Genomic DNA, 26,695 nt, shown 5'->3' with positions numbered 1-26,695 from the left:
CCTCTGTTCCTCTCCATGTGGGCCGTCTCTCTGCACAGGCCAGCTTGGGCTTCCTTATAGCATGGTGGCTGGCTTCCAAGTGTCCAGAAAGAGAACAGGCCAGGCAGCAGCTGTATGCCTTTTAAGATCTAGCCTTGGAAGTTACCTAACATCATTTCTACAATTTTCTATTTGTTGAGGTGGTTACAAAGGGCATTCAAGGTCAAGAGGAGAGAACATAAACCCTCCCTATCATTTTAAAAAATTTATTTATTTTAGGGCTTCCCTGGCGGCGCAGTGGTTGAGAGTCCGCCTGCCGATGCAGGGAATGTGGGTTTGTGCCCCGGTCCGGGAAGATCCCACATGCCGCGGAGCGGCTGGGCCCGTGAGCCATGGCCGCTGAGCCTGCGCGTCCAGAGGCTGTGCTCCGCAACGGGAGAGGCCACAACAGTGAGAGGCCCGCGTACCGCAAAACAAAAATAAATAAATAAACTTAAAAATATATATATTTATTTTATTTATTTATTTCTGGCTGCGTTGGGTCTTTGTTGCTCCATGCGGGCTTTCTCTAGTTGTGGTCAGTGGGGGTTACTCTTCGTTGGGTGCACGGGCTTCTCATTGCGGTGGCTTCTCTTGTTGTGGAGCACGGCCTCTAGAGTGCAGGCTCAGTAGTTGTAGCTCACGGGCTCTAGAGCGCAGGCTTAGTAGTTGTCACGCATGGGCTTAGTTGCTCCGCGGCATGTGGGATCTTCCCGGACCAGGATTCGAACCCGTGTCCCCTGCACTGGCAGGCGGATTCTTAACCACCGCGCCACCAGGGAAGCCCAAACCCTCCCTTTTGATGGGAGTATGTCGACATTACATTTTAGAAGAGCATGTGGGATGGGACATATGTAGATGTGGCCAAATTTGGAATATACAACCTGACACAGAAACCTAGAGCTACCATCACCCTTCGTCAAACAAATGAGGGTATCTACAAAACGAGGCCAACACACAGAAGAAAGCAGAATAAAGAGAAGGAAAGACACCATTTGAGCCCCTGGATACAGCTGTACCCGAGCTACGCACACCTATAGATTCTGTTTTCCATTTAGTGAACCAATAAATATTATTTTTCCTTTAGAGATTTGGGTTGAATATCTGTCATTCACAGCGAAAAGAGCCCTGAGTAGTATACAAGGTCACTAAGCTGCTCGGGTAAGCCAGGACTCCAGCAGTTAGTAGCACAAAGCACTAGCTGGTGCTTTGAAATGACACGTTTTCCTCTGCTCTTGGCTAACCAGAATCCCGAGGCCAGCATCCCCAGTATGATTTGCCACTTTTGAAGGCAAGAACTGATGACAGTGAGTTTTTTGTGTGGCTTGGTTTTAAGCAGCCAGAATGTTCCCTTCTGCCACGAGGACAGTACAGGGTGGCATTTGGGAAGTGCTACAAAAACGACCCAGATCGGGCTTCCCTGGTGGTGCAGTGGTTGAGAGTCCGCCTGAGCCATGGCTGCTGAGCCTGCGCGTCCGGAGCCTGTGCTCCGCAATGGGAGAGGCCACAGCAGTGAGAGGCCTGCGTACCGCAAAAAAAAAAAAAAAAAAAACAACAACAACAAATAAAAACGACCCAGATCAAGGTGAGAGGCAGCACAAGGGAGAGCGACCCTGCGGCCTAGAGCATTCCTCCAGCCTGGGTCCCAGAGGGAGATGCCGGGCCTTGGAATGAGAAAAACAGCCATCATCTCTAGGATCTATTGTGTGCCAGAGTTCGGCGTCTGCACACCCTACCCCTCATCTTTACAGCAAACTTGCAGGGGAGATCTTATCTTCATGTTACAAAGGAGGAAACTGACGTGGAGACAAGCTAGGCAGCTTGCTGAAGACCCACACCAGGAAGTTGTGACGGCGCCGTGGTTTTCTGACTGCACAGCCCGAATTCTTTCACATGCCAAGTTAGTGGGCTGGGAGGAACACGGTGGGGGGCGGGGGGGCGGTGGCGTTCCGGGTGAGGTGATAATGGGTGGGGAGTGGGTAGGGATGGGCGAGATGTCTGGTGTGTCCGAAGCCCGAAGGGCGGGACTCGTCATGGCAGTGGACACCGACGGGGTGGGCTTGCTGGTGGTCAGAGAGGCAGGGCCTGGAATCCTGCCAAGGCCGTGCTTCTGTGGCCTCTGCAAACTGAGGCCACCGAGCAGGATTCCGGCAGCTGCTTAGCGGCTGCGCACGGGCTCCTGCTGGCCAGCCTCCCCACTTGGGGCTTGGCTGGGTAGGCAGAAATGAGTCACACCCCGGTCCTGCCTGAGCCCCCCTCCCTCTGCCTGGGGCACAGCCTGCCCGCCAATCCCAAGAAAGCAACGCCCAGGGGTCAGGACCCAGGAGGGGAGGCAGCCCTGGAATAAGCACTCCCTTTGCCGGAAGGACCTGCTGGCTTTGGATTTCTTTGGGGACCTGCGCTGGTCCCACCGCACCACGTCAGGGGTCTGAGCTCAGGGCTGGCTGTGCCTCCAATGAGCCACGTGACCCTGGGCAAGTCCCCTCCCCTCTGACTTCGGATTGTAAAATGGGGCAAATTGAGCCCCCCCTGCCTCCAGGCTGTTGACCGTGCCTCTCCCACATCCCTGGTACTGTGCCTCTCCTCTCTGTCCTGTAATCTGCTGTCCATCCTTCCTCTCTATTCTGTAAACTAGCTCACCTCCTTCCAGTAACCCCCTCCCCCAACCACTTCTGTTGCTTGCAACCCCAAAACCCTGGCTGCAAGTGACCGCGCTGGGCCTCACACCCTGCCTGTGAGCCTGCCCCACACAACCGCTGACATTCCAAAGGGGACAGGCGTCCTCCCGTCAAAGAGCCTGCTGTACAAAGCGCTTTATCAGCTTCTCGTGGTCGCCCAGGGCCCACCCAGCCTCCAGAGCCAGCAGCAGGATCCGTGGGGGGGGCGGGGGGGGGAGGGACCCAACAGGGGAAGCGTGGCCAAGAAGCACCCTTAGAGTCTGAGCGGAGCTTTCCAGAAGCGGGGTGTGGCCTCCTGTGTCAGAGCTGCTGGGGAAGGCAAGGCAGGATGTGATTAACATCGGCAGTGGGTGTGACAGCCCGCCAACCCCAGCCCCATTGTTAGCACAGCACACAGGCAGCGCCCCCTTGCCCACCCCTGCACGGTGTCAATCCCCTCTCCTCCCTTCCCGTGTACAAATCCACAGAGCCAGGCGCTTAAGAATAGCATCCTACCCAAGACGCAGGCATGAGCCAGAACTGCAGAACAGGAGAAAGCATCCCCGCTCTTGACTCGGAGCATGTGGGCTCCCCAGTCTGTGCCTGGCGCTGGTGGGGGCCATGCTCGGTTTGCGCCTTCTGTTCCACGGGAAGGGAAAGCCCGCGCGGTAAGCTCCCAGCCTAAAGGCAGATGTGCGCTGGGCATCATATCTGCACATCTGGGGTGCCTCCCCACGGTGCCCGGGGGGTGACCTGAAGAACTGTGCCCCCCTTCCTCGCCAGCAGGGAGCCCTGGCATGAGATTGGAGGGAGGAAGGAAGGGGAAGGGGGCCGGTACTTATCTCCCACCTTCTTCCCTACAAGGTCACCACAGGCTGGCTGTGCCCTTGACCTCTCCACCCACCTCCGTCCCACTGGGTCAGCAACCCACCAGACTGTACTTCCTGCCATACGTTTTCTTTGGCAGCATTGTTGATGATAGTTAAAAAAAAAAAAAAAAAACCGAAGGAGCTGAAATGTCCAAAATTAGAAGTGGGTTACGTTAATTATGGCAAAGACACCCAAGAATACTATATGGTTTTTAAGAAGTGTTTTTCTGAAAGCGCCGTTATTTTGAGTCTGCGATACCATCATTCCTTACGTGTAACACCCATTTCATAACCCCCTCTTCAGGGGAAAAAGAGAAAGAGAAGGAATAGCTGGCCTGTTTCTTTTGACATTGATTCTAAAACACATCTTTACTTCAGGAACATCAAAGTGTGGGAAAATATGCAATATGGTAAAATGTAACGATCTGGGGAAAATGTTCTCGATATATTTTTAAGTTTAAAAAAAGTGGGTTAAGAAACATCATGCCTGGAATTAAGAAAAGTTAGCACGTATATACGTATGTAAGCTGTACTCATTCCACAGTGAGAGGAGTCTATGAAATACACATGCACAGAAAATAGACTGGGAATCAACTATATTTCAATGAAAGAAAAAAAAGAGAAAGAAAGAAAATAGACTGAACGGCAACCTAACCAGAAGCCAGCAGTGTTTGCCTCCAGAGCGTGGGGTCACGAGTGCTTTTGGTTTTCTTCTTTGAACTTTTTTGTGTTTTGCCACTTTCGGATTTTATAATCAGACAACTGAAATAACACTAGCTACCCTTTGCGACCTCCTTTCCACATGTCTGCGTTTACCTATACTGAACGCTTTATTACGATGACCACATTCAGGTCTCGAAACCACCCGTTGTGGTGAGAATGCTTGTTATTGCCATTTTGCAGATTAGAAAACTAAGGCTCAGAAGGATGGAGTAATTTTCCCAAGGCCACACAGCTCTTCAGTGGTGGAGCCAGGATTCAAACCCCGGTCAATGTGATTACAGAACTGAGGCCCTTAACCATTATGTGATCAGCACGAACCTTGCCAAGAGCCCTGCTTCTTCACGCAAGAGGGCACCTAAGGACAGGACGGGATGCCGAGATATCAACCACAGTATAGGGCCCCTCACATTGCCTACAGGCTGAAAGCTGGAGTTGAGGACCAGTCTCTTTGGTCTGAGACATCAGTGTGTTTTGTGACATGAAACGACCATGATTGGGCCAAGAAAGCCAATGTCTCCAGCTCCACTGACAGCCTCTCTTGGAAGCACTGTTAGCCGAGGCAGAACAAAGGAAACGGATATTCCCAGAGTGCCACGCTAGGACGCTTTGGCAAGCCCCGCTGCACCCCTCCTGTGGTTTCTGCTCGTTCTGCTAAAAGGTGCTCTTCGGCTTCCTCAAGAGATAAACATTCCTAACATCACTTTTTCTCAGCTGGGGGGCCAAGGGAGCAGCTGGGAGACCTGCAAGCGGGGAGGAGCGTGTTTGTTTTCTGGAACTCGGGTGAGAATCTTTTCTCCAGGAGACCCCAGGAGCTTGTTCCAAACAAACAAAACGCCTGCTGGGGAACCTGGTAGCCAGGAACCCAGGGAGGCCAGCGCAGCCCTGGGAAGCAGGACAGGGTCAGCAAAGGCTGGTGTTGCTGGTACAGGGCATCACTACTCTGCGTGTCCATGGCAACAACTGGGGGTGGGGAGGTGCGGGCAGGATTGTCCCATCGTCCAGATGAGGAAAGCAGAGGCTCAGAAAGGTGATGTGACGGTCCGCGGCCAGAACCCAGTCTGAGCTCAGAGCGATGTTTTCCCAACTCTTGTCAACCTCCCTTGGGTCTCAGGCTTATCTGGGAATACGGTGAAAGTTATGGACCCTTTGCTGTAAAAAGTGGGTACAGACATTTACATGCAAATGTTGTGTGTAATTTCAGGGAGGTCAAGTTCTCCTTGAAAGACTTGGATAAGAATCCCTACCAACCATCCAAATGCATATGTCTCCACACTCCATCGCCAAGCCAGGCGTGGGCTCTGGGTGAAGCGGGGGAGGGACACTGGTCTCTACTTCCTGCCCCTGGAAGTCTTGAAGGGGAGAAAGGTCCACAACTGTGTTTTCTCTGTAAGGTCCTGTGCACTTAGGACTGGCACCCACGTGCGGTAGGGGAGCCAGAGCCATCCCCCCATTTCTGGTTATTAGATGCTCTAGTCTCCCCGCCACCCAACCCTCACTCTGCTGAGAAGTAAGAACGACACGGAGCGGGGAAGGGGCTCCTTAGTCCAGTTCTAATAAATCAGTAGACAAACGAACAGACAGACAAAATCCTCTAGCAAACGCCTTCTCTGTACAGCGGGCTCTCCCCACCAATAAAAAAACACATCTAGGCCCTCACCATTTGCCTGCAGCCATCCCCGTTACAGAGTTCTCGACTACATAGTGCATAAAGCTAAAATGTTGCCTACCATCGGTCACTGTTTGATATGGGGTTTTTGTTTCCATTTTTGTTTTGACAGCTAATAGACATGAATTCTTTAGGGCAAAAACTTTCCAGCACAATATATGTGTGTTTTAAAATTTATGAATTATACACATGTGCCTCTGTTCTCATATTTTATGCAAAAATCATGAGACCCATATCAACACGGAAATTTGGTGGGGGGCACGGACCGTGTGGCTTGTGGGACTGACCAGGGATTGAACCCTGGCGAATCCTAACCATTGGACCATCAGGGAATTCCCTCAACAGGGAAATTTTTAAGGCCTGAGTAAAAGATGAAATGATGTTTCTTAATGTCCTGCTAATTGTCAGCTTCTATCATCACTGACTTAAGGCAGAAAGATGCCTTTGGGTGAGGATTTTTGCCAATAATCATGGCTTTTTGAATACGTGTTTCAAAGGGACTTCTTGATCATCTGGAATCTGGGGTTGTCTTTGAGGTCAGATTGGATGACCGTCTTTGTTTTCTCCATGGGACACGTCTGATAAAGAGCTTGGGCAGGAATAGGACAGTTGCCTCTGCCGCTTTCTGGCTCTTACTTGTGTTCAAGTTTCGTAGTATTTGCTTCAATCCTCAGTTTCTTTGCAGGAATCTTTCTAAGGCACGTGTTTAATTTAGTTAGGACTAGACGAGGTGGGTATAGAACCTGCAAATCCACTTTGTGAAGCCAACATGTCACAACTTTATGTTGCAGTAGGCTAAGAGCTAGCAAACCAGCCAATGGGACTTTGCAGGGGAATTCTCGCTCTTTCCAAAGGATACGCGTTGGGAGACGGGTGAGGAGTGACCATGTGCAGCATCACCCTTCCGGGGGCCGAGCTTGTGTTGCCCTCTGCTACTGCATGTTACCTCTCTGCCCCTCCAGCCTTCCACACCTGTTCCACCAGTGCCCTGTGTTGAATTCTCCTGCCAAAAGAGCTGGGGTGGGCTGTTTTCCTGTCTGGACTCCCGTGGATACAGAGGGCCAATGTCAATCCAGAGCCAGATCTCTTAGTCTTCAGAAATGACCTAGGATCTCTTTCTGGTGCTCAGCAGATGGTGTCACCCCAGGAGTGTGGTCACAGCCTGGAGCATTGAGCACACTGCACTTTTTTCTTTTTTATGTGGACCGTTTTTAAAGTCTTTATTGAATTTGTTACAATATTGCTTCTGTTTTATGTTTTGGTTTTTTGGCGGCAAGGCATGTGGGATCTTAGCTCTCTGAGCAGGGATCGAACCCTCACCCCCTACATTGGAAGGCGAAGTCTTAACCACGGGACGGCCAGGGAAGTCCCGAGCACACTGCACTTTTAATGCACGCGTTTTAAACTTGTAAGACTAATTTCAGGGACTTCCCTTGGCGGTCCAGTGGGTAAGACTCCACACTCCCAATGCAGGGGCCCAGGTTCGATCCCTGGTCGGGGAACTAGATCGCACATGCATGCCGCAACTAAGACACGGCACAGCCTAAATAAATAAAAAAATAATAAATATTTTTTAAAAAGACTAATTTCTGACCTCCAGAACTGTAAGATAATAAATACATGTCAAGGTACCAAGCAGCCAGAGGGAGCTGGTACACTCACCCGGAAGGAAACATAAATCCATGGAATGTTTCTTTCGGAGTTCCCTGGACAAAGTGAGGAAGCTCACGAGACTTTGAAGTCTGCCTTCACAGGAAAATTTAAACTCTCATTTCAGAGTCTGCCAAGATGTCAGGTGACTACCGGATCAATTCACTTCATTTGAATCCAACTCGGCCACACCCAAGTGTGGTAAGAAATTGGCCCATAGTTTATAAAACTCAACAGTTTCATGGAGGAGCCCTGACTTCGTCCCAAGTTTTACTGGCCCGAGTCCAGTGATAATGGCACTCATGGCCGCTGCCCCTGGGTGCCAGCCTCTTGTCAAGTCTCAGTATCCTTGGTCCCTGAGCTACATAGCAGCCCTGCAATGCGGCGCCCCATTACACAGATAAGAAAACTGGGGTACAGAGGGCATAAGTGGCACGCCCAAAGCCAAGGTAGGAAAGACAGAACCCAAGTTTCCAAAGCTCTGGGCTTTCCCAGCTGTCCCGCTTCTGACGTCGCTGACTGTTCATGAACCCAGATGGCAGGAAGGTTTTAGCCCCTATCAGCTCAGGACCAAGGCAGGGCATAGCCCGTTTCCATGCCAGTGGCACCCACTCCCCACTTAGCCGCGGCAGTGGACCATAAATGGGTTAGACAGCAAATCCAGGGGTGCTCCAGCCTCATGATGCACAGCCACTCGAACCTCCTCCCTCGTCAAACTTCCCAGGGATGCTAATGAGTGATGCAGGCAGACACAACAACTTCCTTCCCAGTCCTAGCATGGCGCTCATTCAGAGAACTAGCTGAGGGGTGGACAAGGAGGAAGAAAGCACGAGAGGCTGCAGAGTCCATCTCCAGAGAAGTGGAGGTGATTAAGCTGGCAGACTTGACCTTCACACTATGTTGGAATGAGCTATGGGATTATCTGGGGCTAGACTCTATCTGCCCAGCTATAAGAATAATGATTACGGAGCACCCACACACACATAAGCTGGCTCTAATGGAGTACGATGGTCACCATGATTATGACCGTAAAAAAGGTAATAACAGCCCTGTAATGATATAAGCCCTTCCCTATCCAATCTTGCCACCTCGTGTAAAGAACCAGGGTTGTCTGGTGGAGAGAGATTTGGGGTGAGACACATCTGCGTTAGAAGTCTGGCATACAGTATACCAGATGTGACCTCCTGCAAGTTATATAACCTCTGTGAGCCCCAGTGTACTCATTTGCAAGCAGAGCCCTGACATTGTTCTGCCTTCCACACTCTCTGCACATCCATGGGCTTCAGGAGAGGCTGGCTCCAGCCCCAGAAGGCATATCCTGATTGGTCAAGGGCCACCATGATGACTCTCTTCCTCTTGTCTGTGATTAATTTAAGCATGGGCATATGATACAACCTAAGTTAAGGGGCTTCAGTAAAAGATTTTTGTTTTGTTTGTTTTTATTTTTTTGCCCTTAAAATTGTTACACAAAGAAAGATAATCTTTCTTCTTCTTCTGGATGCCAGATGTGATGTCTGGAACAGCTGCAGCCACTTGTGAGCATGAGGAGAGCCAAACTAAGGTCAAGGCTGACACACTGAGGAGGGCAGAAGAAGCTTGGGTCCTCAATGGTGTCCTTGAGCCAATACATTCACCAACTCCAGAATCTTCACACCTCAGGACTTTTTGACAATGAATTTCTTTTTTGTTTAAGCCCCTTTGGGTTGGATTTTCCAGTACATGTAGTCAAGAGCATCCATTCTATTGAAGGGCCGTGCTGAGAATTAAATATATAAAGTGCCCACTATAATCCCTGGTAGCCGGCAGCTTTCATTGCCTTGTGAGGTGATAATATATGAAGCAAGCACAGCAAACCTCCATGATTCCGAGGGCTTTCTTCATTCATGTGTGTACATTATGCTCCCTGGCTAGAGATGTAGACTCCCTAAGAGAGACAGTGCCTTGGACCTCTGTGCTATGCTCCAGTGTCTGCTTAATGAATGCTCTCCTACTACCCCAGGGGTAAACAATGAGGTTTGCCTACTGTATCAGGTAACCATGGCCCCAACAATGCTGAATAAAATGTCATCACAAACAGCAATCGATGTTGATCAAAGGGTACAAACATTCAGTTACAAGATGAATAAGTTCTGGGGATCTAATATACAGCATGGTGACTAGAGTTAATACTGTATAGTGCCCCTGAAATTTGCTAAGACAGTAGACTTTTAAGTGTTCTCATCACAGACCAAAAAAGGTAACTATAAGACACTGATGAAAGAAACTGAAGACAATACAAACAAATGGAAAGATTTATAGTACTCATGGATAGGAAGAATTAATGTTGCTGAAATGACCATACTCCCTGAAGCAGTCTACAGATTCAATGCAATCTCTATCAAAATACCAATGGTATTTTTCACAGAACTAGAACAAATAATTCTGAAATTTGTATGTAAACACAAAAGACCCCAAATAGGCAAAACAATCTTGAGAAAGAAGAACAAAGCTGGAGGCACTGTACTTCCTGACTTTAGACTATACTACAAAGCTAAAGTGATCAAAACAGTGTGGTACTGGCACAAAACCAGACACATAGATAAATGCAACAGAATAGAGAGCCCGGGAATAAACCCACACACATATGGTCAATTAATCTATGACAAAGGAGGCAAGAATATACAATGGGGGAAAGACATCTTCTTCAATAAATCGTGTTCGGAAAACTGGACAGCTACATGTGAAAGAATCAAACTGGACTACTTTCTTAACCATATATAAAAATAAACTGAAATGGATTAAAGACTTACACGTAAGACCTGAAACCATAAAAATCCTTGAAGAAAACATAGGCAGTACATTCTTTGACAGTGGTTTTAGCAGTATTTTCTTTTTTTTTATACCTGTCTGCTCAGGCAAGGGACAAATGCAAAAATAAACAAATGCTACTATATCAAACTAAAAATCTTTTGTACAGCACAGGAAATTATCAACAAAACGAAAAGGCAGCCTACTGAATGGGAGACAGATATTTGCAAATGAGATTTCTGACAAGAGGTTAATATCCAAATATACAAACCACTCATACAACTCAACATAAAAAAAAATAACCTGCTTGAAAAATGGGCAGAGGATCTGAATAGACATTTTTCCAGGCAGACATACAGATGGCCAACATTACGTGAAAAGATGCTCAACATCACTAATCATCAGGGAAATACAAATCAAAACCACCATGAGTTATCACCTCACACCTATCAGAATGGCTGTTATCAAAAAGACTACAAATAAGAAGTATTGGCGAGGATGTGGAGAAAAAGGAACCCTCATACACTGTTGGTGGGAACGTAAATTGGTGCAGCCACTCTGAAAACAACATGGAGCTTCCTTTAAAAATTAAAAATAGAACTACCGTATGATCCAGCAATTCCACTTCTGAGTATTTTTCTGAAGAACACAAAAACATTAATTTGAAAAGATATATGCACCCCTATGTTCACTGCAGCATTATTTACAATAGCCAAGATAGTGAAGCAACCCAACTGTTCATTGCTGGATAAATGGATAAAGAAAATGCGGTATGCATAGTCAAGGACTATTACTCAGCCGTAATAAAGAATAAAATCTTGCCATTTGTGACAACATGGATGGACCTGGAGGGTATTATGCTGAGTGAAATAAGTCAGGCAGAGAAAGACAAATATAATGATTTCACTTATATGTGGAATCTAAAAATCAAAACAAATGAACAAACATAACAAAACAGAAACAGACTTATACACGGTTGCCAGAGGGGATGGGGGTGGGAGGAATGAATGAAATAGGTGAGGGAGATTAACAGGTACAAACTTCCAGTTACAAAATAAATGAGTCATGGGGATGGAATTGTACAGCATGGGGAATACAAACAATAATATTGTAGTAACTTTGTATGGTGACAGATGGTAACTAGACTTATGGCGGGGACCATTTTGTTATGTATAGAAACACTGAGTCACTGTGTTGTGCACCTGGAACCAACGTAGTGACGTAGGTCAATTACACTTCAATTAATAAAAAAAAGAAGCTAACTATGTGAGGTGATGGAAATGTTAATTAGCTTGATTGCGGTAATCACTTCACAGTATATGTGTACATCAAATCATCAGGTTGTACACCTTAAATGTATTTAATTTTATTTGTCAGTTATACCTCAAAAAGATGGGGGAAGCTGACACATGCTACAACATGGACGAACCTTGTAAACATCACGCTAACTTAAAGCAGTCAGTAGCAGAAGACCAAATATTGTACAATTGCATCTATATGAAATGCCCAGAAGAGGCAAATCCACAGAGGTGGAAAATAGATCAGTGGTTGCCAGGGCTGGGGTTGTTGTGGATAACTGAGGAGTGATAGTAATAGGTACAGGGTTTCTTTTTTTTTGCAGTATGCGGGCCTCTCACTGTTGTGGCCTCTCCCGTTGCGGAGCACAGGCTCTGGACGCACAGGCTCAATGGCCATGGCTCACGGGAGGGTTTCTTTTGGGGTGGTTAAAATGTTCTAAAATTGTAGTGATGGTTGTAATCTTTTAATTTTTAACTAAAAACTATTGAATTGTACACTGCTGATTTCTTCCCTTCCTCCGATTTTCCTGCATTTAGTGTAGGATGTGATGCCTGGAGCGGTGGCAGCCATATTGGTACCATGAGGAAAGGCCAAAAAGAATCATGGATGCTGTCCCTGATGTCACTGAGCATCATTGCTGGAGCAGCACCACCAACACTACCCATCTCTGGATTTCTTGTCATGTGAGAAAAACAAACCCTAAATGTTTAACATCACTGTCCATTGCAACCAAAGATATTTCTCACTAAAACCCAGCAGCAATTAGACAGGATGGTCTAGGATGCCTGCTGAGTGGGCCATCAGACTTAATGAGAAAGTCATATGGAACATTTCAATCCAAGTTTCATCAATCATTCAGTCGATTACCTCACATGTACTAGTCACCGTGAGCAAGCAGAGCTGCTCTTGGGAGCTGCTAGTTAGCAGGGTACATGGATAAAGTCAAATCTGATGTCAGAAGCATGGATCGATAGTGACTAGCACATGTTATTGCAAAATGTTAACACATATGAAAATCAGAGAAATTTGGTCAAACATGTAGTTGATCCGGACTTCCCGGGTGGTGCAGTGGTTAAGAATCCGCCTGCCAATGCAGGGGACACGGGTTCGAGCCCTGGTCCGGGAGGATCCCACACGCCACGGAGCAACTAAGCCCGTGCACCACAACTACTGAGCCTGCGCTCTACAGCATGCGAGCCACAACTACTGAGCCCACGTGCCACGACTACTGAAGCCCACAGGCCTAGAGCCCGTGCTCCACAGCAAGAGAAGTCACCACAATGAGAAGCCCGCGCACCGCAACGAAGAGTAGTAGCTCCTGCTCGCCGCAACTACAGAAAGCCCACGTGCAGCAATGAAGACACAATGCAGCCAAATAAATAAATAAAATTATAAAAAAAAACATGTAGTTGATCAAAAATCTGAAAAGGTTGTAAATCACTTCAATTACTTTCTGCACCAGCAATCGCTCCCCAACGCGGGTGATAAGTGGGTTGGCTGGGTGATCCCTGGTAGCCCTTTACCTCTTTTCTTCATCTGCTAGTTAAGAAGTTAACCTGCCTGACTGCTAAATTCTCTTTCAGCTCAAGTCTTTCCCATCCTGGGATTGATGCTATGTTATAAGGAAATATCAACAATATTTTTGAAAACATTCCACTTTGCAAGCACTTGGGTAGAACCATAATTATACACAAGAGATCATAATTGACAAGCTATCCCACTAATTGGAGAAATTAGCACAGTACCACGATCTTTACAGAAGAAAATGTTTCTGTTTGGGAGAAACATCACAAAAACTTATTTGGGAATTCAGAATGACCATCTCAAACATTTAATAAATGCCTACTATGTACAAGGCAACTGTCTAGAGCTGGAAACCCAAAGTGACAAAAAAGTATCAGACCTGGTCCCTGCTCTCAGGGAACTCAGAATTTAATTAAGCCACCAGCACATGTGTTTTGACAGTACTAACCTTCACCTGGGACATCCCAGCATGGCCTTGCTGTATATTGTAGCCAGGAATGGTTCTGAATGCTCTGTCCAGAAGTTCTTGAGGAATACTGTCCCTGCAGGAAAGAAAATAAGTCTCATCACCAAGAATCACACGTGGGATAGGTGGACCAACGGTTAAAAACATTAGCCACAGGACATCCTCTTCACACAAAATCTTAAGCAGAAGCCAAATACATATTAATATATAAACATACATCATACATACGTATCAGACCGGCTCTGGTGAAAACGCTGGGCAAAGGTCCCTACTTGGTCAGGAAACCCCCATGGTGATTAGCGTCACACAGCGGGGAGGATATGGGGTCTGTCCTTGCTGGCTGTCTGCGTGGGCAAGTGGCCTCTCTGAGTCCAAAGAGAGCCGAGCAAGATTATGAAGCAAAGCACCCAGCCTCCAGTAGGTCTCGACAGGTGTTAGCTCCTTGACACCAGGGTCACCTGAGCCCCAGTGACCCTCCTCGCCCACAGAGGTGTCATCCTGACCCGGGCTTGATCTTCTGCCTTTCTGGAGGGCACAGGGCAGTAGGATTTGGGGTCAGGAATCGTTTGTTCTAGGCTGAGCTCCGCTGGTATCTGTTCTCCTTCCCCCAGGCCTGATCGCCTCCTTTACCAGCTGAGGATAAGGATCTATTGATTTCAAAGCATGTTACAAGGTTAAATGAGGCATGAAAGTGCTCTGTCCCCTGGCACTTCTGCCCTTCCTGCTCTCGGTGCCAAAACCCTTAGCTTGGCCAGAGGCACCAGGAGCTGCCAGCCTCGAGGCCTAGCTCTGTCACTTGCTGTCTGTCTTCTGGCAGGTGACTCCCCGGCGCCGTGCTCTGTGCACAGAACCCACGCCCTTGGTGGCAATGACCATGATGATACAGGGCTGTTCTTGTTCTCTGACGTGGGCGTCTGTAATGTAAACACGCCCACGCACTGAGGATAGGGGACCCATATGGTGTCAAGTGCTTGTTCAAATTCCCGGTGAGATGGACCAGTCCTCGCCCTAGCCCTGTCTACAGCATTTCCGGTGCTGGGGCTTTTGTGGAGCCCCTACGTACATTAGAACCTGGGGCTGAAGATGCTCCTGGAAGTGGTGGCAGCCGCTACTTGTCAACCATCTGCCACGCACTTGCATCATCTCAACTATCTAGCCACCTTCCCAAGTCGATATCTTTATCTCCATATCGAGGGGGCTGAGGCGCTGGGAGGAGGGGGCGAATTGCAAGCTGGGGGTGAGGGAGCCGCGGCTAGAGTTTGCTCGTCTGACGTCCGGAGCGCCTGCCCTTACCCCTCTGGTCCACCGGAGGGAAGACAGGTTTGGGAAGGCTCCCCGGGGGAGACCACAGTGTCGAGGAAGGCATGCAATCGGCAGCAGGTAGCAGAAAACCCGAGTAACCTGACAGATGTGGTTTTATTTTTCTCGTGGGAGAAGCTGAGTTGAGCACCTGGGTGACGTCCCAGCATTACTGGCAGCATGGTCCCCAGTGCCGTGCCCCCCCTACACTGCGGCCATGCTGTGCTCAAGGAAGCCCCGTCGGGGAGGGTAAAGAGGGATGCCTGACACACTTCTTCTATTAAAGAAGCAGAAGTGTTCTAGAAACTTCTCAGCAGACGTACTTGGGTCTTGTTGGCCAGAACAGGATTATACAGTGACTCCTGGATGCAAGGGAAGCTGGGCACATGAAAATTTGTTTTCCCACGTTTGTAGTCTGAGACAGCAAGACAGAACAGGTTGGGATGGGTCTCAGGTAGTTCATGGGCAGTGTTGCACATTCACCAATCGGCCATCCCCGCCCTGGCCTGGGAGACTGGAGCAGTGTCCTGGGGCGGCCACAACAAAGGACCATGAACTGGGGGCGGGGTGGGGGGGGCGTTAAAACAACAGCAATGGATTCTCTCACAGTTTGGAGACCTAAAGTCTGAAGTCCATGTGTGGGCAGGGCCGTGCTCCCTCTTGGGGCTCTAGGGAGGGTCCTTCCTGCCTCTTCCAGTTTCTGGGGATCCAGGTATCCTTGGCTTGGGGCTGCCTCCCCCCAGTCTCCGCCTCCGTCTTCACATGGCCTCTCGCCTTTGTATTTCCTCTTCGTATAAGGACACCAGGCCTAATGGATTAAGATCCACCCTAACGATTTGATCTCAACCTGATTATATCTGCAAAGACCCTATTTCTAATAAGGCCACATTCCCATGTAACAGGGTTCAGGACTTAAACACATCTTCTGGGAGGAAGCAATTCAGCTCAGAACAGAGACCACATCGGCCTTCTGTCTTCTTCGAGAGGGGAGGTAAGGGCCACACCTGTGCCGTCTTCCTCCAAGATCAGACCCCCTACCCCTGCTCCCATGCCTGGGGTCATTCTTGCCTGAGCAAGGGCCGTCCCCAACCCCCTCTCCTGCCTCACGCCCACCTCCTCAGGAAACCTTCCAGCATCCTCTGATTATTCCTCCTCACGCGTGAGGGTTGTCTCAGACATGCCTGAAACACTGGTTTTCAAAGCCCTAACTGGTCCGCTCGGCACCGACCCCTCCTCCCACCCACACCTGACACTGCCATTCAGTGATGCTCAGGGGTCTGGGTCATCTTCCCAGGCAGAGGCTCAGCTCCTCCCTAGACCAGGGGATGCTCCGGTGCAGGCAGGGCTGCAAGTCCCCCCTCTAGTCTCACCTTTGTGACGGGACGAGGAGACCCGCCCTGGGTCACGCAGCTTCACAATGGTGATATCCAGGATGGGTGGTGCGATCAGCCTTCCACCTCAGGGTCATCATCCCCACTGCTAACGTTAACTGAGCATCTGCTGGACGCCAAGTGCCCCACACCTACCACCTCAACTCTACGAGGGAGGAGAGCAGCAAGGCACAGCGTACCCAGAGCTGTGACATGCCCAACACTCTGCCGCCTACTTATTTTTTGTTTTTTCAGTGGGGGGACGGGAATGCAACTTTCTGGGCTGTTACCCTAAAGGGGGAATTGATTGTGTTAAGGGACTTTATCAAGGTTCTTTGGTTCTAGGAAGGTCTAAAACACCTGGATAAAAGGTGGTTAGACTCACCTGGTTCCCGGGTCTTCAGTAACGGGTTGACCACAAGAGGGGCGCTTGGCTGTTTTCCATCAGCCTCTGGAGCAGAGGACCCCCACAGCCAGCTCATCGTAGTGTCTTTACATCGCGTGCAGGGACCAGGAGCTCTGGTAGATCCCACGGATGAACACAGGATGGAGGTGTGCCAGTGGAAGAGATGGAGTTGCCTGACCCCAATCTCTGCGTCCTCCCCGACCTGCATCAAGAGCAGAGGCGGGTTAGCATCTCCTGCTGCACAAGTTACCACAAACTTAGTGGCTTAAAATAACACCCACTTATCACCTGACAGTTCCGTGGGCCAGAAATCTGAACAGGCTCTACTGGGTTCTCTGTTCAGGTCTCACAGCCGAAAAGCCCCGTGTCCCCCAGCTGGGCTCCCATCTGCGGGAGAATCTGCTTCCCCGAGGCTGTGGGTCGGAGGTCCCGTGTCCTTGCTGGCTGTGGGCTGGGGCCACGCTCTGCCCTGGAGGCCACCCGCATTCTTTCCCACGTGGCCCCAGCGGTCTTCAGAGCAGAAACGGCGGCGTGTCACAGCCTCCCGATTCTTCTACCATCTCTGTCAGCCCCCTCAGCCTCCAGCCAGAGAAAACGCTCTGCTTTTATAAGACTCACCTGAATGAGTCAGGGCCGCCCAGATAATCTGCGTATTTTAAGATCACCTGACCTGGGACGTTAATCTGCAAAATCACTTCACAGCAGCACCTGGGTTAGTGTTTGGATAACGAGGGACTGGGGCTGGGGTGGAGGCTGGGGGCATCCTTAGAATTCTACCTACCCTGGTGGGGTCTTTAGGGGGGATTAGCTGCAAAGACAGCCCTCCCCTGGATCTCCGGGTGGAGACACCACCCCTCTCCTTCTCTGGTACAAACTGGGCCGACTTTTGGCACAGAGGGATTTATAATATGAATTCACCCCTTACATTGAAGGAAAAAGCATAACAGAGGCCAGGCCTCCAGGGGGAAACCCAAATATTTATATCAAACAAGCCTGTCTTCTGTAAGGCTCTGGGGCAGGCCAACTATTCGTTCACACTTAGGAGACTTGGCCTCTGGTTTCTTTTTCCTTTTCTCAGAACATTTTATTTAAAATTTTTTTACAATTAATTAATTTTTATTATTTATTTATTTATTTTTGGCTGCGTTGGGTCACTGTCACTGCGCGCGGGCTTTCTCTAGTTGTGGCGAGCGGGGGCTCTTCGTTGCAGTGCGCGGGCTTCTCATTGCGGTGGCTTCTCTTGTTGAGGAGCACAGGCTCTAGGCACGTGGGCTTCAGTAGTTGTGGCACGTGGGCTCAGTAGCTATGGCTCGTGGGCTTAGTTGCTCTGTGGCATGTGGGATCTTCCCGGACCAGGGATCGAACCCGTGTCCCCTGCATTGGCAGGCAGATTCTTAACCACTGGACCACCAGGGAAGTCCCTTTCTCAGAACATTTTAAAGTGACCACCTGTCAGTGCTTTTCAAAACTGATTCTCAGAGTAAAGTCTGATGAGTTTCCCAATTCAGCAGACTCTTTGTCACTCCTGAACGACTTCAACAGCAGCATAAGGCATCCATGGAGGGCCCCCAGGCTCTCAGCACACAGGCTGCAGGGGCTCCGGATAGCTCTGCTTTTCCCTCTCTGTCCCCCCAGAATTCATGTCTACCTCGAACCTATGAAGGAGACCTTATTTGGAAATAGGGTCTTTGGAGATGTAATCAAGTTAAATGGGGTCATCTGGATAAGGGTGGTCCCTGAATCCAACTGGTGTCCTCATGAAAAGACGGAAGTCTGGACACAGACACACAGGGAGGAAGCCACGTGAAGACAGAGGCAGAGATTAGAGTGATGTGGCCGTAAGGCAAGGAAAGCCAGGGATTGCTGTGAATCACAGAAGCTGGGAGAGTGGCCTGGATCAGGTTCTCCCTCAGAGACATCAGAAGGAACCAACCCTGCTGACACCTTGATTTCAAACTTCTGGCCTCCAGAGCTGTGAGAGAATAAATTTCTGTTGTTTTAAGCCACCGAGTTTGTGATCATTCGTTTCCGGCAGCCCTAGGAAACTAATATACCCGCTGTGTGGTTGTGTTTTTTAAATGTAATCTCTGGTTGGCCGTAGACCTCACCACGCCCTATTTTATTCTACCCTCTATAGCTTTGCTCATTAGCTTTCTGCCTGGCTCTTCAAAGCATTTTAAAACCCAAAAAACAGATGGTTTAATGAGTACATCTAATAGAACTGGGTTTCAAAAGCAAATACCTCATATTTTACGTAAGAGTAAACGCCAAGCAGATCAGGGATCTAAATATGACAAAACGAAACCGTATACATAGTAGAAGAGAACATGGGTCAATTTCTTTATAAGCTGGGTGTAAGGAAAGGTTTTCTAACCACAATTCCAAATCCCCATGCAATAAGAGATGAATAAATTTAACTACATAAAACTAAAAGAAATCTTTTCAAGGTAAAAACACCATAAACGAAGTCAAAGGCAATTGACAAATTGAGAGAGAATATTTACAACATAAATCACAGAGAAAGGGCTAATATCCCTAATATACTAAAAAAAAATCTTAAAAATGGACAGAAACAAAGACCCAAAACTTGATAGAAAAATGGGCAAAAAACATGAACAGGCAATTCGTTTACAAAAAGACACAAGAATGGCAACCACACCTGGTTCTCCGACCCTGCCAGATTCTCACTTCTCTGCTATAATTTAATAAACCTGTTTCTGCTCAAACTAGACATAGCAAATTCTGGGTTTGCAATTTATTTGGTGAACACAGGCTATTCCCAGATCTCAATGTACCTAGAAGCATGAAGACTTTTCAGCCTACGGTACATCCAGACATTATTTACACAAGACTCTGGGGACAGTTTTAAAAGAGTTCACGGATGTATTTTCAAGCAATCACAGTTTTCTTTCAGTAAGAGGACTGCATTCCGGGGTGACTACTTTGAAGGAGGGAGAGTTACTGTGTTGGGTGAGCTCTGGTATGATTGTTTGAAAAGAAACTTTCCGTACTTTGGAGTTACACCACCTTGTCACCCAAACAACACGTTCTCTCCCTTTGGAAGGTGGTTTTCACCCACACTTGGGTCTGGGTGTGTCTTGTGTCTTGAGACTTCAAACCAAGAACTGAAGACTTGGCTGGGGAGGCACTGGGAACTACCCAGTGCCTCTGTCTCTGCCCCTGCCTGACACTTCTCAGAAACCCACGCAGGATCTAGAGGAGGCGGGTCAGGCTTCAGCCTAGGGCAAAGTCCAGGACAAGCAGAACTGCCTTTTCAAACTCAGCAGATCACAGAAACAACCTGAATGCCTGACAACAGGGGATTAGTTGAATAAATCATGATACATTCAAACAAGATTCTGGGCCGCCCTTGAAAATCAGGGTTTGGAAGACATTCCATGACATGGATAGACATCTGGGGTATACTGTTAGGTGGACAAAACAGATGGCAAAAAGGGGAGCACAGTCCTAATTTCGAGAAATATACCATTTTTGTAAAAATAGGTGTGCATGTGTATATATGAATACAATAGTGTCTAGAAAAATATATTTTAAAATGTTAATGTCGGTTATGATTGACAAGTGACATTATTTGACTTTTAAGTTGTTTTAAGTGAGATAATCTCTTTACAAGGAGCATGTATTATCTTGCAATCAGACAAAATAAGTGTTTTTTAAATATAGATATATATAACCCCCAATTTATTTGCTTTAAAATACTGCAGAAAGAAAATATATGTATTTCTCCCACTCCAGAGAGAAATAGATGAAATAAAAGTGGTAAACTGTCATCTCTGTTGGACCTGGGGAACGACTATGCTATTCTCTCGACTTTTGGGTATGTTTGAAAACTTCCATTGTAAAAAGGTAAACAAAAGAAACCCAAAACACTCAAAACCGAGAGCAGCAGTGAACAGTTAGCTTTCAGAGGATATCATTCTTTCGGCGTAAGAAACATAGAAATGTAAATAACAAGCAAATATACAACAGAAATAAGGCTGCAGAACTTAATGATGAGAATTATTAATTATTAATGAATCACTAATCATTGGATGGCCTCTTTAAGCCTCAGTCTCCCCAACTGTAAAATAGGGAGATCCAGGACTTCCCTGGCGGTCCAGTGGTTAAGACTCCGTGTTCCCAATGCAGGGGGCACGGGTTCCATCCTTGGTCGGGCAACTAAGATCCCACATGCTGCACAGCACAGCCAAAATAAAAATAAAATAAAATAAAACAAAAAATAAACTAAAATAGGGAGATCCTTGCAGAATGGTAGGCCTGTAACACGGACTTCACTCTGATTATGACTGCAGTTGTCGACCCAGGGACGCACACTAGAAGCCTGAGAGCAAGAACGCCTTGCCCGAGGGGGGTCGTCCAACTTCCGTGTGCCCCAGGGAGCTCGCCACATGCAGATTCCAAGGCCCCGCCCCACAGAGTCTGACTCAACACCTGGGGTCCGGTTTGGGAATCTGCATCTTAAGTAAGAGCCCAGGTAACTCCCACTGGGGAAACACTGCCTCCAGCCCAAGGTCAAAGACACCCTGGAAAGCAGATCTGCCCTGGAGGAGAACGTGTGGTCACGCAGAAACAGGGCCAGATGTGGCTGGGGTCAACTGCCCATTTATGACCCCAGGTGGACTCTGGCAGCAGTTAGGGCTAGGAAGAAGTGGCATGCCACAGATACCTTTGGAATCTCCAGTTTGCAGAAACAGAGAATAATGACTTGTCACCTTTGTGCTTTCCTCCCTGAGGGACAGAGTCCTGGCAGTTGACTTAGGTCAGGATCTGGTTCCAACGTATCTGAACCGCGTGCCCCCAGGCCCACAACTGACTGCTCTGCATCTGTAGAATGGGAACAACGACAGCACTATCAGGATTCCTCACACCGGCTCGTGGCCATCACTGCCTCATGGCCATCACTGAGGCTATCGGGAGCCGAGGCACCGAGCAAGGATCCCGCAGTAGGATTTAGGGAGGCACTGCTTAAGTCCTGCACATTAGGGGTCCCTTTCCTTTCTCAATCACAGGAAGGCAGGGCCTAGGACAAACAAAAGCATCTAAGTGGAGACCACACACATCCTGGCCACACATCTCAGGGAAAAATAAGTGGTGGGTCCAGGCACGGAGCCTGTGTTTTTAAGGCACCCTCATCTTAATCAGAGTCTCAATCTTAATTCTGTTTTCATTTGCCTAACCACAACCTGGCCTCCAGGCTCTTCCTCTCTGGCCGGGATTCTAAGTGAGAGGAGAAGCAAGGCCATGGGGTGGGGGAGATGGAGAGCCGTACTCCAGCTGGCTGACCTCTTGTCTCAGCCTGGTCCCTGCCTACTGAAGTAATTCAACAGTGTCACTGATTCAGATGCAAGAAGTCATCCCTCGCACATCACAGCTTCATTGCAAAATCATTTGGGGAATTTTGGGTGAATCGCAAATCTTTCTCTTTCTCAAAGATAATATTAATTTCTGCTCCACCCCAGCTCTATGGAAAATGCAGACAGACACATTGTCCTACTGTAGACCGAGAGCTCTCCTAGACTGCACTGTCATCCCCGGGCCCTGTGTCAGGCACAGGTATGTGGCAGGTATGGCCTGAAGGAGCAAGTGAGCCTGCTGTCCTGCTCAGCGTTGTGTGGGGAATCTCTCCCTGCTGAACACACAGCCCCACCTCCCTGTTACCTGCAGCCCCCTTTCTCTCACATGGAGGGATGCCCCTTCAATCTCCTCCCATGGGTCCCCAGCCTCTCTACTTTGTAGCAGCTGGAGAAACACTCAAGTCCCAGTGGAAGCCAGGGGTCACCTGCTGCAGAGCAAGGGAAAGTGAGAAGCTCCAAATAGCCCAGGGCTGGAGGCTGTTTCAGGGAAGGATCCCCGGGTGGCTGGGAGAGCAAGGAGAGCAGAGAAAACAGAGAAAACTGCAGCCTCAGGGCCGGCTGGGAGTCAGTGCCCACCAGCTCCGCTCCCAGGAGGCCCCTGGGGAAGGGAACAGTGTGCGGAAGGGAAAGCTCCCTTGTGGACTGGTGGCCCAGCTGCTTCACAGCAGGGACTCCAGGCTGTCAGTTCCTTAGAGTCGGAGGGCCTGGGTCTCATTTCTCCTTGGAAGCCCCAAACCCTTAGTGGGGTCTGGTCCAGCAGGGCAGGGATTTAATATCTGTTGAATTAAATTGAGCTAGACTGAAGTTGAGGGGGAAACAACACTGTATGAGTTTCCTGGGGCTGCTGTGACAAACAGCCACAAACTTGCTTAACACAACAGAAATGTATTCTTTTACAGTTCTGGAGGCCAGAAGCTCAAAGTCAACATGTCTGCTGGGCCATGCTCCCTCTGAAGGCTCCAGGGAGGGTCCTTCCTGCCTCTTCCGGCTCCTGGTGTCTCCAGGTGTCCCTTGGCTCCAAAGCTCTGCCTCTGTCTTTGCATGGCTTTTTCTTCCCGAGTCTCTGGGTTTTTTCTGTCTCTTACAAGGACACTCTCCTTTAGGGCCCACTCTAGTCCATGATCTCATCTTGATTCTCATCTGAATTATAATTACAAAGACCCTATTTCCAAATAAAGTCACGGTCTGAGGTTCTGGGTGAACAAGACCTTTTGGTGGACACCCTTCACCCCAGTGCATACATTAAATAGCAAATAGCACAGGCAGAAGTGGCAAGAAGGCGGCTGGGAGCTGGGAGACCTTGATCCAGTTACTTGTGGCTCAGTTGTCCCAGCTGTCAAGGGCTCCCATTAGCATCTCTGACCTCCACTGCCAGCTGGGAGGCGGGGCTCCCGGCTGCTTTTTACAAATGAGGAAACTGAGGCTCAGAGGGGTTGAATGTACAGCCAAGGTCACACAGCCTGCTAGAGCTGGGAGTAGAATCCAGGTCGACTGGCACTGGAGCTTAGGGATTTCACAGCCATGAAGGGCTGGGTTTGAGGAAAACCCCAGCACCGATAAGGTCTCAAGATCTTTCCATTCCAAGGAACTTAATTTATCAAAAGAAAGCAACAGTGAACTGTTTTGGTTTTCATGTTCCTTCACTTCCTCATGTCGTAGATTTTGGAATGCGGCTACTTCCCTGGAATCACTTGAGAAGGTGAGGTCGAAGAGAACAAGGATTAAATTATTCGCAGAAATTAGTCTGTACTGGAGAAGTAAGGTGCGGAGACCCAGCTGGACCCAGCCTTGCCCCTGTTGCCTATGAGGACCTAATACACTTGGGAAGCTACACTGACCTTCACCTGGATGCCTGCTCCTTCCCACGATGGCCAAGAACACCAGGTGGTTCAGGGAAGATTTGTCCCAGGAGTGGAGGGGGTGGGGGATTGGGAAGCAAATCTTCTCCCCCCACCCCAAGTATGGCTCTGCAATGTCTGTTCAACTTTGAAGTCCAGAGGTTGCAGAACGTCTTGTTAGGAAGTTTCTAGTACCTTGGACCATGTCCTGAAGAAATGCATTCATTTATTCAATCAATCTCTATTGTGTACTGCCCAGGACCAGGTTGTCAGCTCCAAAGGCGGGAGGGCAGGCTTTGTTCGCAAGGGGCCCCCCAGGGCTCAGAACCTGGCGTCCACCAGGCCCCCGTCGAGCTGCTGAACAAATGCAGGAACAGGCCCCGTCCTAGACCACAGGACGTCAGAAGAAAGGTTCTACTGAACGGGCAGGGAAGAATGAATTTCTTGCTCCCGGGCCTCGGTTTCCTTATCTGGAGATGGCGGACCGCTGCCTGCAGCTGTAGGGTTATAGGTGGCTGGGCCACCAGCTTCTCCCCCGCCTGTCCCCAACCCAGAATCCGTGCCAATGCAAATGCTCCCTGACCCTGGCCGGTGTGCTTGCATCCTCTCGGTTCCCAGAGCTGAGGAAGTAACCCGCTGAAAGGAGGCCGACTTAATGGCTCAATTTGGATGAGGTTTTCGTACATAGCTTGTTCCCGTCACATCTCAAGGCAGGCCAGCCGCCTCAGAGGTGAGGGCGCCGGGCCTCTGTGAGCTCACGACCTTCTCACGGGCCCCGGGTGCGGTTGTCATCACCCTCATTTTCGGGGGAGGCGCCCAGGACTCAGAGAGGCCAAGCGACTCGCCCAAGGTCACACAGCTTCGCAGAGACAGAGGGGGGATGGGGACGCGGGTCTCTGGAGTCCCGCTCCAGCGACTTTTCGAAGACACTCGCTGCCTTCCTACTGTGACGCTCAGGAATAAAACGGGAAGCCCGGACTCCCGCTTCCACCTAAAACAATGCTCCACGCACATCTGTGTGAACAAAAGCAACCAGAAATCCGCCTCGGGTTTTCGGCCCGCCCGGCCCGCCGGCCAATTGACTCCGCCGGCAGCCGCGGGGCGGGCCGGGGCGGTTCCAACGTGATCGACAGCCCCACGGAGGCGTGGCCGGGTCAGGGGCGAATCGGATTGGGAACCCGGAACAATCATGGGTAGAGAAAGCGCAGCCCGAGCCAATCAGCTCGGGGGGCGGGCCCGGCCGCCTGGCTGTCGTGAGAGGCGGCCTCCCCGCCCACTTGCGCCTTGTCCCGGCGCCCGTCAGCTGCGAACGCGGCGCTCGGCCCGGATCCGTCCGCGGCGCTGGGAGCAAAGGCGCGAGGCCGTGGCAAGTGCCGGCGCAGATCCCTCCGCCGCCCGCTCCCGAGCCCGCTCCGAGCGCCGCTCCCGAGCCGCCGCGGCCTCCGTCCCGGGTAACGGCCGTCGGCCCAGCGCGGCGGCGCGGCGGCATGGCCCGGGCGGCTCCGTCGGGGGGCGGCCCGCAGTGACAGACCCTGCGGCGCGGGGGGAGATGGGGGCGGCCGCCTCCCGGGCGACGACGACGACGACGAGGAGCAGCCGCCGCCGCCGCCGCGCACCGGCCGCCGCCGGGGACGGGCGCGGGCCAGGAGCCCGCCCGTGAGCGGGGGGCCCGAGGCCGATCGCCGCCCCCGGCCGCCCCGGCCGCCCCGGGCCCCCCCGGCGCCCCGCGCGCGCCCGCCCGCCGGCCCCTGGCGGGGGTCTCGCCCGCGCCGCGCGCCCCCGGCCCCGGCGCGGCCCTCGGCGCCCGGCCGCCCTCGCCCTCGCCCGGCCCCGGCCGCGCCCCCGGCCGCGCCCGCCCGCGCCCCCGGCCCCGGCCCCGGCCCCGGGCGGCGGCCCCCGGCCCCGCGTGGCGGCGCGGCGCGGGCGGCAGCATGGTGGAGAAGCGCTGCCCGTTGCAGAGGGACGGCGTGTACCGCTGGTTCTCGGAGCTGCCGTCGCCGCAGCGCGTAGAGTTCCTCTGCGGCCTGCTGGACCTGTGCATCCCGCTCGAGCTGCGCTTCCTCGGCTCGTGCCTCGAGGACCTGGCCCGCAAGGACTACCACTCGCTGCGCGACTCGGAGATCAAGGCCAACAACCCGGCCGACCTGGGCAGCCTCACCAACCTGACAGACGAGGTGGTGCGCAGCAAACTGCTCGTGTCGCTGGCGCTGCTGGGCTCGGAGCAGCGCGAGGCGGCGGGCGTGCTCTACCGCACGCTCACGCACATCGACTCCATCATCCACAACTACGGGCTGCAGCTCAACGAGGGCCGCACAGGCGATGAGTTCCTGCTGCTCTTCACCATGGCCTCCAACCACCCGGCCTTCAGCTTCCACCAGAAGCAGGTGCTGCGCCAGGAGCTCACGCAGATCCAGAGCAGCCTGAGCGGCGGCGGCGGCGGCGGCGGGGGCCCCGGGGGCAAGAGCGCGCTGCCCACATGCCCGTCCTGCCACAAGGTGCGTGCCCGCGCCCCAAGCCCCCGCCTGAACCCCAAACCTCACACCTCGCTCCCCAAGCCCCCACTGGCACCCCACATCACCGCAAACCCCTACCCGCACCCCAGGCTTCCGCCCCACCGTCTCCTCGCCACCCCAATCTTCCACTCCGCACTTCACTCCGTGTCCCACGTCTCCCTCCTGCACTTCAGACCCCACCCTCACCTCAACCCCCTATTCCCTCCTTGCACTCCAAACCCGCACCCCTAGACCC

General features: G+C 50.6%; 2 protein-coding genes across 3 annotated transcripts in view; one reads left to right on the top strand and one right to left on the bottom strand.

Moving 5' to 3' along the window:
• JPH3 (junctophilin 3) overlaps positions 1–26,217 on the bottom strand; it is a 170,731-nt gene extending 144,514 nt beyond the window's left edge. Inside the window, exons 1-3 of the mRNA XM_060288495.1 lie at positions 26,110–26,217; positions 16,714–16,936; positions 13,642–13,735 (exon numbers count right to left, since the gene is read on the bottom strand). The gene's annotated coding sequence lies outside the window, so the exon portion shown is untranslated. The remainder of the gene's footprint in view (positions 1–13,641; positions 13,736–16,713; positions 16,937–26,109) is intronic.
• The window catches only part of ZCCHC14 (zinc finger CCHC-type containing 14), a 58,055-nt gene continuing 57,220 nt past the window's right edge, over positions 25,861–26,695 (top strand). For both annotated transcript variants that reach the window (XM_060288494.1, XM_030849126.2), the window contains exon 1: positions 25,861–26,442. In XM_060288494.1, the coding sequence (XP_060144477.1) occupies positions 25,879–26,442 (564 nt within the window). In that variant the 5' untranslated portion in view covers positions 25,861–25,878. The remainder of the gene's footprint in view (positions 26,443–26,695) is intronic.

The sequence above is a fragment of the Globicephala melas genome, chromosome 19, assembly GCF_963455315.2.
Source record: "Globicephala melas chromosome 19, mGloMel1.2, whole genome shotgun sequence".
Classification (NCBI taxonomy): Eukaryota; Metazoa; Chordata; class Mammalia; order Artiodactyla; family Delphinidae; genus Globicephala; species Globicephala melas.
This window is presented reverse-complemented; position numbering and strand designations above follow the sequence as displayed.